The following is a 13,265-nucleotide window of genomic DNA, read 5'->3' as shown; positions in this document are numbered from 1 at the left end:
TTCAGAGATCATAATAATCTGTCCACTTAGTGTACACGTAAATAACACATAAAATGAGGAAATCTTAGATTTTGAATGAAAGGCCTGGATTATCTGCATTTCTTTTTTGTTACTGAACCATATCTCAAACTTATTATTAAATCCAAATCTATTACCTAATCAGTCTTGATTTTAAAACTAAACTCTCAATGGTGGTCCATTTTGTATAAAACTACATGATTCTTCCCAGAGAAAAGCCCTCAAATATCTCAGTCAGATTCTCCACACTCTCCCAGTTTATCAACTAGAATAAAAACTTGGCCAGAGCTTAAATGGAAATTAATAACCAGCATAATACTGGGCACAATGGAATGTTTATGGAATGATTAAATAAGTCACAGATGGAATAAGCCACTTAATGCAATGTATGTACATTTTAATCTTTTATATGATTTAAAACTTACAGGACATTGCAAAAGCAGTACAAAAAAATCCCTATAAAACCTTTACCAAATTATTACAATTTATTAACCATTTTTCCCATTTGCTTTATCCCTGTAATTTTATGAACATGATCACATGTAATCAAGTAATGTGCAGCCTCTTAGAATTCATCAATCGAGGTAAAATGATTTAAACCCAAACGAAAAAGAACACCACTTTTCTGCCAGAGTCAACAGTGTACATCTAACTCCTCTGAACTGAAAAGCTCCTTGGAGGGAGCCAAATCGGAAGCCCTGTGGTCACGATGCCGTGGCTCCCCAGAGGCTGGGCTGTGTAGACATCCTTCTCTGGGGAGGGAGGGACAGTTGGGTTATAACTGGCTCGTGTGGTGGTGAAGCTGAAAGGGGAGAAACCTCACAACACCGGCCTGGCACAGCCGGCTGCAGAGGCCTCCCCGAGGACACAGCCTTTCCCGGGAGGGCTGTGCACACTCCCAGGAGCGATGCCCCGGATGCCTGGCCACGGGCGGACCGCTGCGGGCTCCTTCCTGGTCTCTGGCTGCCTGCAGCTCTCCCAGGCAGGCAGCTCAGAATGCTTCCGAAAGGAGCTGGATTCCCTTAGTAAATATCCGCCAAGGAAGTCACATGAAGAGACCTCTCCAGCTCACTCTTGCTGGTGGGCCTCCAGGGGTAAAAGAGCACAGAGCGCGTCTTCTCCATCATGAGGAAACCATTGTCGCTGAATCTCCCTGGGATGCTCCCGACATCCAGCCACACGAAGGGCGCCACGGCCGAGGTTTCCAGGTCAAACACAAAGGTGTCCTCGTGCTGAGAGATGGTGGCCTGAAGGAAAAGGATAAATGAAGTGAGGGATGAGGGACGAGCTCTCCGTTCCTTACCTGACGCCTAGCAGAGCATGTTTATGTGGGCCTAACAGGGATATATTTCCTACAACTACGGTTCATCAGCCGCCAAAGCCATGCATTCCATGCCCTGTGTCAGATCCTGAGAAAAACATGGGGATGTGTGAAGGCTCTGGGAAATGAGCAAATTGTGATCTCAAACCAAGGGCAGAAATGTGTAGGCTCCTGTTATTAGAGAGACTATTTCAGGAGAAGTTCAAAGCTTTATATCACAGGGTTTCAGCAAGAGGGGAACGTTTTTGTGTAACTGCTGGGCCATCATATGACTTTCTCGGGGTCTCTCTGGAGCCAGCCACAGACCACAGCCCCGAGCTCACCTCCTCTCCTCCGGAAAGACCCAGAAACCCAGACAGCAGCCTGTCAGGCCTGTACAGAAGGTCTAGCAGGAGAGCTTTCTCTTCTTCATCACAGAGAACCGCAAAGCCACAATCATGAGCACTTTTAAGATGTGTGAAGCCCACACCGATCAGCAAACAAACGCACAGCTTAACTCCTGTGTTTGTCACAAAGCAGCACGGGCACAGTGAGGTGAGCTCAGCCCGAGAGCGGGGTCTGAGAGCCTCTCTGACAGCATATGGATAAGCATGACCTGGTCGTCCAAGCTCAGCCATCGTCATGAAATACAAGTCCTTAGCATGGGTACGTGTCACACCATAGGTCTGACATTACATGTGATGTGTGGCATCGAGAATTTCAAAGGAGAGTTTTTACCATCCATAACTTTGGCCTTACACACCTGCCTGATTGCCATTCAGAGTTCTGAGCTGCAAACAATAAAACAGACCTACTGTGGAAGAAGCAGAAATGAAAACGAAGGATGTTAGGTAGCTCGCAGATGGTCAGAGATTTAGGCTGGAAGCTAGATGTCAGATTCCCAAACCAATCGTCCCCCTGTCCCGGTAAAGCAGTCACAGCATGCGATTCCCACAGCTGGCCCTGGCCAGCCCACACGGCTGCTATGGAAGCCCCGACACTGCCGCGCCAAAGCCAAGGCCGGAAGTGACTCTGGTACCCGCTCACTCTTGTTGCCTTCTTCCAACTGGAATCTCATTTCAATTCATCTGACTATGGAGCCTGGGCTCAAGCTTGCACCCTGGCTTCAGGGAGGCAGAGAAAACAAATTTCTGACATCCACCTGGGGACAGGACACACAAGTGCCTGGCCAATGTTAAGCCTGCAGTAAATGCTTTGTTGTTGTTGTTGTTGTTGTTGTTGAAAGGCAAGTCTCATTGAAATTCAAATGAGGTCAGAAAAATAAAGAATTTCTACTTCTCTCCCACCCCGCATTATCCCAAGATATAATGAAGGCTTAGCTAAGAAAAGAGAAAAGAATTGTTTTCAAAATCTGAGGTCTCTCTGCTACACAGTAGGATTGTTTTTTTCTTTTCTGGAAAGAAGCTACTTGAATATATGTCATTTCCTTCTCATCTGTTGTTACAGATAACTTAGATTTTGTTACATGAATCTTTCATTACTGGAAAGAAGATAGATGTTTTCAAATGAAGGATTAAGAATTTCTATATCATTACTTCTAAAATAAATGTAAAAAATCCTCCCAGTTTAAGGCTTCTAATGAAGTAAAGGGTCAGACACATTTAAAATTCGCTAAAACTAGAGAATGGGCCTTTCCAGAAAAAATATTTTCAATCACTATGTGTAGGAGGAAAACGGACAGGGTTTCAATCAACTAAAGAGATTCCAAATTCTCCAGCTGCAGGGTTTTTATCACAACACAGCCTGCTCATGCCATTGGTTTTTTGTTGTTTTTTTTTTTTTTTAACAATTATAAAGAGATTTGATAATTAAGCTATTTTGCAGCAATAAATCAAGGAGCACAGAATGAATAATTTAAAGATTAAGAGACTCAACTTAAAATCTCAAAATCAGAGTGCTCCTCCTGGCTCCAATGCTTCCCTGAGCATGTTCCTGGAGCGTGTCAGTCCCTCTAGACGTGTCTGCTCACTTGTAAACACAGATGATAAAGTGGATGAAAAATGGGGTTCTGTGGAAAGTAACTTCACAGGGCCATCTAGTCATAAATCCCTAACTGGGCAGGTCATGGTGGGTGGTCACGCCCACACCTATCACTTCTCTAGGAAGCGGTTTGTCTTTGCCTTAAGTAAACCCTGCCCGTCACTGCTGTGTATCTGTGTTAACACACCTTTTGAAAAACCAGAAGTGATGGAAGGAGACTCGACTTAGGGTGGTGAACACCCCATACAGGGCACAGGTGATGTGTTGAGGAATTGTGCACCTGAAACCTGTATAATTCTCTTAACCAGTATCTATCTATAAATAGATAGATTAGATTAAAATAACTGAATAAATACATAAATAAATAAAGACAGACCAGCAGTACTAACCTGGAAGGGGTACTAACACTCCAGACAGCACTCAATCTTGTTAACTATCCTGTAACACAACCCCTGTGTTGCTTCCTCCCACCTTCATGCAATCTTCCTCGTTCCCTCCTTCATTTCATATGCATAAAAGAAGCTGCCAAGCTGTTATTCTCTGGAGCATTTAAGATCTTGCTCCTCCGCATGTACCATCAATTTGGCTCAAATAAACTCTTATGAAAAGTCTCTACAGGTTTGACCATTTCTTACATCAACAATAATACTTCGGGGTTGGTGCACTGAAACCTCAAGACCGAGTTTGGCTCTCTGGGGTGGGACAATGGGGGGGAGGGGGGGTAGAGAATCCCTGATGACCCTAACGCCTCTCCCTCCACTGCGAAAGCTCATGTGGGAGGGCTGTTGGGACAGCAGGAGTAGCAGGAACCAAAAACCTTGACAAATGCTGAATTAGAAATGAAAATATTGTAATTTGGCCTTTGTTTCCAGTGGAAAGCAGCCCAAATTCCCCAGGCCTTAGGGAAACTCTGTTCCAAGGAAAAAGTTAGCAAACAGCAAGATGCAGAGGGCCTGCCCCGGAGCCGGGCAGCTCCTGAGGCCACAGTGACCCCACCATCCGGTGCTTACAGTGATGTCTGCCTTCTGGAGCCCTTCAGCCTCCTTCGGCGAGGACAGGAAGTGATAGTTGGTTGAGCTCAAGGGTTTGCTGCTGGTTGACAGGTAAAAGGAGACCACACAGCTTTGCCGTGTGCAATGCCCACATCTCTGCAGCATTTCAGACACAGGCTCCTGATAGAGGAGGACAGCATTCCCTGCTCTCATCACCATATCCGGGGTCCAGTGAGAGCACACAGGCTCCAGGGAACTCCACTTGTGCACTCTCACCTGTGGAGAAACAACACAGAACAAAACCAAACATTGCTGGGTTACTACTTTTTATTATTATTATTGATTTTTTTTAAAAAAAATTTTTTACAGAGAGGAAGGGAGAGGGATAGAGAGCCAGAAACATCGATGAGAGAGACACATCGATCAGCTGCCTCCTGCTCACCGCCCACTGGGGGTGTGCCCACACCAATGTACATGCCCTTGACCAGAATTAAACCCACGACCCTTCAGTCCACAGGCCAATGCTCTATCACTGAGCCAAACCGGTTTTGGCTGGGTTTCTACTTTTTTAAGAGGAAAATAATAGTAATCACTGATGAAAGGTGAAATAGCAGGAGTGGTTAAGATACTATAAAACCCGGGTTTAACCTCAGCCCCACCAAGTACTAGCTGTATAACTATGCAAGTCCACCAGGGTCTCTGTTTCTTCCTTCCTAACAGGAGAATAATAGCAGCACTAACTTCTCGGGCTGCTGTGAGAGCTGAATGAAGCACGGTACCCAGGCCCCGCCATTATTCCAGAAGCATGACCTATGCTCAATGTCCTCCAAACTGTAGCGCCCAAGACTTGAGTTTCTACCCTTTCTTTTCACCTAGCATTGTTTTCCTCCAAGTTTACTTGTATGCATTCTCAATAAAGCTATTTCCTGCTTCCCATGATTATCAGTAAGCTTACATTTAAATGGCACTTTATAGTTTGTAATTCAGTTGCATCTAGTTCTTTTATCCACTACCCATAGAAAGCCTTTTAGAAAATAGCCTGGCCCGGCTGGTATTGCTCAGTGGTTGAGCATTAACCTATGAACAAGGAGGTCAGGGTTCAGTTCCTGGTCAGGGCACATGCCTGGGTTTCAGGCTCCATCCCCAGTAGGGGGCATGTAGGAGGCAGCCCACCAATGATTCTCTCTCATCATTGATGCTTCTATCTCTCGCTCCTTCTCCCTTCCTCTATGAAATCAATAAAAAATATATATTTTAAAAAGACGATAAGCTGGTATCATTTTACAGATGAGGAAACTGAGTCATTAAGACATTAAGGCTTAAGGTCACAGAATAAAGAGCAGTTTTATCCTGAAAAGGGGCATGCTGACTCTGGGACAGCCCATTTTCTACTCCAGGCGCTAGAAACACTTTGTAACAAATGAATTTCTCTTTTCTTTTTCCCTAAAGAAAAAGCACCGAATAACTAAAGAAATAATCTAAAACTCTCCATCGCAGAGAGAAAATCCAATCAACTTACAGTGAGCGTCACGATACTGTTCGAGTGAAGGTCTGACACCCCGTAGATGAAAAACACTCCTTTATCCTCAAAACCCACTGGCCACAGCGGCGCGAAGAAATTCCGAGCGAAGTAATGGAGCATTTTCCACTTTCCTCCGTACTCTGGAAAAGTCAGGAAAGTGAGGATGTGGGCAGGGCCAGGCCGTCAGAATCGTCACCCCCATGGTCCGGCGGGTAGGGATTGGCCATGATTCTAAGGACTGAGAGTGGAAGGGGGCCCACACAGGTCGGGAACCCATGCTTGCTGAGGCTCTGAGCGTTCTGAACGTTACCACGTATTACCCTCACATCTGCGGAAGGCACACCTTCTCAGCCACTTTTCAAATGAGGAAACAGGGGCTCAGGCAGTTAAGTCAGACACGCCACGGGCCATCTTTTGGGCCCAGAGCTGACTCCTTGCTCTGGGAGCTCAAGGCGCCCATGCTCCTTTTTACTGTTCACACAAGGAGGAGGAAACCAGCAGCACTGGCAGTGAACACCTGCTATGAATACTCCTTTGTAAGAATGATGTAGAACTAACAGTCTCCTGTTCCCATGAGCACAAGCCCTCTGAGGGAGACAAAACAAGCACTGTCACTAATGTGGCTAGCAAGTTCTGACCGGAGAACACCCAACCAGCAATTAAGGGGGCAGTTGTCAATTGCCAAGGACCTGTAGAATGCTGTGCCCTGTTGGCAAGTCTAGTATGCTAACCCCACAAACTAAAAAATATGTCGCCCTGGCAGGTGTGGCTCAGTTGGTCATCCCATGTGCCAAAAGGTTGCCGGTTCGATTCCCAGTCAGGGCATATGCCCAGGTTGAAAGCTCAATCCCTGGTAGGTTATGGAGAAGGTAGTTGATTGATGTTTTGCTCTCACATAGATGTTTCTCTCTCTCTCCCTCTCCCTTCCTCTATCCTACAATATATAATAAAGAGCTAATATGCTAATGGTCATCACTGTAAAGACCAATCAACAGGAGGCTGCATGCACAGCAAGGCATGAGAGGGTGGCTGTCCGAGGAGGCGGGGCATTTCCTTGCTGGGAGGCAGGGGGTGGGAGGTGGGGTGCCTCCTCACGAGATTGGGCCTCTAGTAAATAAGCAAATACTGCCCAACTGTCTCTAAACAGTATCTCTTCATCCTGTGGTAAGGGTTATTCCCCCAGTGCTCTACCTGTGATTCTCATCCAATACCCTTTTGTCTGGTTGGAATTGATAAAGAGTTAGCCACATTTTGATCAATTTGAATTTGATCAAAACTCCAGTTCCTTTCAAGAGGTGACCTTGCACTAATCAAAGCCTGTGGTGAATGGATTTTAGACTTGTATCCACAGCTGGTTTAAGAGTCTTACCCATCAACATGGCCTTTTTACTTCATGGCTTTGCTTCATTTTTTACCCAAAACTTTTGTTGGTATTAACTGAACTTTGCTTCAAACCACCTCTGGGGAAGGCCAAAGATTCCTCATTACTTCTGGATGGTTCTTCATGTACCAACGTAGAATAAGTTCATATTGCAAGGGCCATGCCAGTCATCTCACCTATTGCCAGTTGGACAGCTTCAGTTGAGAACCCTTCCTACTTGACTTCTGACTCTGCTACCTCCCCTTTCAAGAGATAATAGGGCAGAATAAAGATGCCTTCGCGGTCTTAAACGGGAGGCAAGCAAAGGGACCTCCTAACACTTAGTGGGGCCAACCTTCCACGCGGTTGAAGTCTCCCAAACGGAAGAAGAGATGCATAAGTAAATGCCCCTTTGCCTTGGAACATCCTCTTAAATTCAAATCTAAGCACTAATTATGACACGTAACAGATCTCCATGCATGAATCTGCCCACCTCGTTAGCCAGCATTTGTGAAATTGCACAGCACAGAACTCATAGTGAGGCTGCCTCTCAGGCTCCTGGAAAAACTCGGGGGGGGGGGGGGGGGGGGGGGCAGCAGGGACAGTTCATGAACCAGCTGCTGGAGAATCACCTCACCTCAGCCTCTGGGTTTTCTCAGCACCTCTCCCCACAGGGATTTCTCTCTCTCTCTCTCTCTCTCTCTCTCTCTCTCTCTCTCTCTCTCTCTCTCTCTCTCTCTCTCTCTCTCTCCCTCTCTCTCTCTCACACACACACACCACACTGCATGCTGAAACACTTACCTAGAGAGGCCCAGGAAGGAGCCTGCCAGATGTCATTCAGCTGCCAATACAGCGCCCCCATCGTGTGCCCTTCACCGCCCACTATCTCGCTGCGACTGCGGCGGTAGAACTCAGTTTGTGTTTTGACACACTGGGCCTGCATCACCTGAGTCGGGTCAACATGAAAACAGGTGTGACTGTTTGGTCTGAGAAAATTACAAATTGTTCATCCTTAAAGCAAATGGAATAAATCAGAGAATTTGATTAGCATTACTTATATCATTATTATACTAGATCTGGAACTACCCCCTTAGCATCAGAGAAGCTGTTGTCTGTAAAAGCTGGTTGGTTTGGGGAGGTTTGGTGTTTGACTCATTATAACAACTGGGTAATCAAAGAGGCAGGACGGTGTGAAGGCTCTTTGCTAATGGTGGTGTAGGCAACGATGGGAAATAAAGATTTATTCCAGAGCAAATGCTATATGTAGTGAAACACTAAGGTTTTTGCAGTGATGGCTTTATTAATATTTGCAGAGCTGTTTTTTCAAAGCTTTATTAGAAAACATTCTGTAGGAAAAATACTTTTATTTTGAATCTGATCCTGACCAATCTCTATCCCCTTTTTTTCTAGTCAAGCAGTTGTTTTTATATCATGACTTTTGAGAACGTAAAATTTCTTGAGAAAGAACGCAATTCCTTCATCATGGCAGGAGAGATGGTAAACTGCAGCAATGAGATAAGTGAGTTTAGTTGTTGTTTAAGAGGCAATAGCCAATTCATGCAGGACCCTTAATGACTGTCATTATCATTGAAAAATCAATCTCTTTTATTGATGCTGAGACTGTGGGTGTCACATGCTCGCAGCTCGGAGTTGCAGTTCGGAAAGACTCATAAATGGAAGTTCATTAGGAGAAGTCACTAAAGGGAACCTGGAGAGATGGTCAGGGCTGCAGGATTCCTCAGTCAGAGGAAAGGATGGTCTTAGAGGAAGAAAGAAGGTTTGCATATCCGGTCACTAGAAGACTAAGCCCAGATGCCTTCTTATAAAGCTGAGAAAACTACATAAAGGTAGAGCCTTTAGATAGAAGTAGGCTGGCTAGGGAAGAAGTCAAAGATGAAGTGATGACTTACATGAGGCAGAGTCACAAAATTCCAGAAGGATAAACCAAGAAGAAATCGTGGCCATTCGATCTATATATATAAAAGCCACTGCTTTATGGGCTGTGTGAGAAGGGAGCACAAGAGGAAGACTGAGGAGGCCCTCATCATACCGATGAGTAACAGCAGGAGGAGCGGGGTCCCAGTCACCCCCAGACATTTCAGGAGCTGCTGGCCAAGCACAAGCATCGAATGGCAACCACCACGGACACTCCACTCTGGGTGGCAGCCACATTCTGGAAACCTCAGAACCTGAAGCAAAGTCTGGGCCATTTCTGAAGCCAAAGAACATAGAACACCTGACATCACCCCCAGGGACTTGGCTCCTCTTGAATGGCATTCAAGGAGGGGTTCACTCAAGAAGTTTGGGACTGGCATCACTTTCCTTGGATCCATATTTATCAAGCAGAGTGAAGAAGAAAAAAGCAAAACAGAATTCTGAGGTAAAAACAAAATATCAGTGTATAACAGAGAAAGTAGTCAAGTTATTTCTTTCAGGTAAAAATGACCACTTTTTTTTTTTTATAGAACAAAGCTATAACCTATTGAAACAGTCATACTCCAATTTAGTTAGATCAAATCCAAAGGACAACTAGATATTTTACTGATGTTCTTCATAGAGATGGCCTGGATTGTCTTTTTCTTCATGGTTAACTTAAGCTTCTTTTCAGAAAAAAGAAATCTGATGGCCATCAAATTATTTACATCGCTCCACATTTTCCCCATCTTTGTTAACATATAACTCATTTACATTTATAATTTTACATTCTGCCCTCACTTAATTTTCACATAGGTATATTTCCATGTGCTGGCACTTTCTATATAGTTCTGTACTTTAAACAGTTATGTAGTTATATCATAATTTGAATTATTCTCCAAATATTAGGCCAGTTTTTTTTCTTTAAGTAAAAAAGCAAAGAACATTTTAAGTCCCAATTAATTTCTTCACTTCCTGCATTGCCTCTTTTGATAACATGACAAATTTTAAACTCTTTGTTCCATATTGCTATATTATGATCCAGTCAAGAAGTTGCCATAAACTGGTGGCCTCCAGGCTCAACCTAGCCCACATGGGTCTTAATTGGCCCACATGCAGGTGTTTCATGTTTCTTGTTGTTGATGTTGTCATTGTTTAATGTCTTAAGGCAGGGCCTCTACAATCTGTTTTACCACGATTCCCAATAATTATACTCTCATTCATTCAAAATTACCTGCCTATAAACATTTGAGTTTTCAGATGTTTCCAATTTTCAGAACTCCCTGCAATAATTATTTATTTCTGTTCCCAAGTTCCTCGCTGTGATTTACCTTTTGTAATTTAATAGGTAAATATGAATAATCCTTTAAATTTTTAAATTTAAAAAAATGTAATGCAAGCAGAGCTTCTAACCCTTGCAAACTCTAACTGGTAACCTATCATACTGTAACTTCGTGTGAAGAGGAGAAATCAAGACCCTTGAGTACTTCGGGCTCTACATGGTGCAGTACACTTAACAGACAGATAACATAGACCTGGGTTTATCCAAACCAAGGGGTGCCTGTCAGGACTAATGAATGACATGTTTGTTTAAAAAAAATGCACCAGGCCACTTCCCACTACTCTTCTAAGGGAAACTGTATAATCCTAAATCTTTGGGCTCTCTGGAACTGACTCTTGCCCTTTAAAATTGTACACTCATGCACGCTTTCCTAAAGAGGGCAATCTTTACATATTTAAAGATAAATGCTTAGCCATTCCCAAGGTTACTCAGTCCCAGTGTTAGCAGACAAATCTTATTTTAGTTTCAAAAATAGGCCTATATTCAGCAGCTTGCCTGATTACACTTATGAAGTCGGTCTCCTGAGAAACAGATGGTATGGTAAAAAGAAACTGGGCCAGGACACCGAGACCTAAGGTTCCAGTTCCAGCTCTGCTCTGTGATGGAGGTTACCAGCTGTCTTCAAAAGCCCATCCTCCCCTTCCCTCTGAGTAGCAGATTTGTAGGTCAACTGCATGTTCCAGAATCATACTCCAACCCTTGGAACTAGGAGTAGCCATGTGGCTAAGTTCTCCTGACAGATGTGATTTATATCCTTTATATAATCACTTAAAGTTATCTTGACAATAAGAATCTTCCAAGAAAGCATTGTCCTAAACTAAGATATAATTCACACAATACATTAAATTTATTGGAGTGACATTAGTTAATAAAATTATATATGTTTCAAGTGTACAATACACATTATCTGTACAGTGTATTGTGTGTGTGCTACCCAAAGTCAAATCTCCCTTCACCATATGTTTGACCACCTTTACCCTTTACTACCTGCTCCCACTGATATCTGCATTCAACTATTGTTCATTTTTTGCTTTCAGTTTTATACCCCACATGTGAGTAAAATCATATGGTTCCTGACTTTTTCTGTCTGACTTGTTTCACTTAGCATGATAGTCTCAAGATCTATCCATGCTATAGCAAACAGAAGTATTTCATCTTTTCTTATGGCTGAGTAGTATGCCATTACTTCTATCTACTACATCTTCTTTATCCAATGATCTGTTAAGGGACACTGGTAGTTTCCATGTCTTGGCCTCAGTATAGTTGCTGGTTGTGCATTACCTAATTTCAGTAGATTTTCATCACCCCAGAAACAAACAATATACTGGCTAACAGTCACTCCTCTTTCTTCCCTCTTCTTTGCTTCTGGAAATACTAATCCACTTTGTTTCTATGGGTTTGCCTATTCTGAACATTTTATAAAGTGAGATAATACAATATGTGGCCTTTTGTGACTGGCTTCCTTCATTTACCATGTTTTCAAGGTTCATCCATGGTGTAGGTATCAGTATTTTATTCCTTTTTATTGCTGAATAACATTTCATTGTGTTCTTATCCATTATCAGTTGATACATGTTCGGACTGTTTTAGCTTTTTTACTATTATGAACAATGCTATGAACATTTATGTAGAAGCTTTTGTGTCAACACATGTTTTCCATTTTCTTATATATATACTTAAGAGTAAAATTTCTGAGTCCTATGATAATCTAATATTTAACTCTTTGAAAACTTTTCCACAACAGTAGTACCATTTTACATTCCCACCAGCAACATATAGGGTCCAATTTCTCCATATCCTTACTGTGATGGTTAACTTCCTTACTGTGATGGTAAATGTAACTGAATTAAAAAATGCCCAAATCGCTGGTAAAACATTATTTCTGAGTGTGTCTGTGAGGATGTTTCTGGTGATTTTGTAGATTGAGTAAAGAAGATTCATTCTCACCAATGTCAATGGGCATCATCCAATCAGTTGAGGGCCCAAATAGACAGAGAAAGGGTGAATTCTCTCTCTCTTGTTAAATTGGGGCATCCAACTTCTCTTGCCCCAGACGCTGGAGCTCCTGGTTCTCAGGTCTTCAAATTCCAGGACTTGCACCAATGGCCTCTCAGATCTCAGGTCTTCAGACTCGAACTGAATTACATCACTGGCTATCCTGGTTTCCCATCTTGTACATGGCAGATTGTAGCACTTCTTAGCCTCCATAACCATGTGAGTCAATAGCTATAATAAATCTCCATCTATACTTGTATTTTTACTTTCCTTTTTTAATTCTAGATACCTCGCTATCTATGTACCTCACTGTGGTTTTGATTTGCATTTCCTTAGTAACTAATGGTAATGAGCACCTTTTCATGTACTTACTGGTCATGTTCTTTGGAGAAATACCTATTCAAATCTCTTACCCAATTTTAATTGGGGTGTCTTTTTCATTATTGTGCTGGATTTATTAAGTAATTTTTCTTCATCTATTGAAATGATTATATGGGTTTTTGGTGGGGTTTTTTTGTTTTTTTTGTTTTTTGTTTTTTGGAGGGGGTTTTGTTTTTGTTTTTTGTTTTTTGTTTTGCTTTATTCTATTAATAGGCATTTGACTTTCATATAATGAGCCATTGTTGCATTCCTGGGGCGAATCACAATTGATTATGGTACATAAATTTTTATATGCTTCTAGATTTGGATTGCTAGTATTTTGTTGAAAATTTTTTCTGTCTATATTCATAAGGAATATTTATCTATAGTTTGCTTTTCTTGATATGTCTTTGTCTAGTTCGATGCCAGAGTTATTATGGCTTAAAAATAAACTAGGAGGT

The 13,265-nt window shown here is 42.7% G+C and overlaps 1 protein-coding gene across 2 annotated transcripts in view; it reads right to left on the bottom strand.

The window, feature by feature from the left end:
* Window positions 1–397: 397 nt before the first annotated feature.
* Window positions 398–13,265, bottom strand: part of MANBA (mannosidase beta) — a 91,723-nt gene continuing 78,855 nt past the window's right edge. For both annotated transcript variants that reach the window (XM_036410353.2, XM_036410344.2), the window contains exons 14-17: window positions 7,995–8,139; window positions 5,831–5,973; window positions 4,330–4,587; window positions 398–1,265 (exon numbers count right to left, since the gene is read on the bottom strand). In XM_036410353.2, coding sequence (XP_036266246.1) covers window positions 1,041–1,265; window positions 4,330–4,587; window positions 5,831–5,973; window positions 7,995–8,139 — 771 coding nt within the window. In that variant the 3' untranslated portion in view covers window positions 398–1,040. The remainder of the gene's footprint in view (window positions 1,266–4,329; window positions 4,588–5,830; window positions 5,974–7,994; window positions 8,140–13,265) is intronic.

This window comes from Pipistrellus kuhlii, unplaced genomic scaffold, assembly GCF_014108245.1.
Source record: "Pipistrellus kuhlii isolate mPipKuh1 unplaced genomic scaffold, mPipKuh1.p scaffold_m20_p_1, whole genome shotgun sequence".
In the NCBI taxonomy this organism is placed as follows: domain Eukaryota; kingdom Metazoa; phylum Chordata; class Mammalia; order Chiroptera; family Vespertilionidae; genus Pipistrellus; species Pipistrellus kuhlii.
The sequence above is the reverse complement of the archived record's forward strand: the minus strand, read 5'-3'. Positions and strand labels throughout refer to the sequence as shown.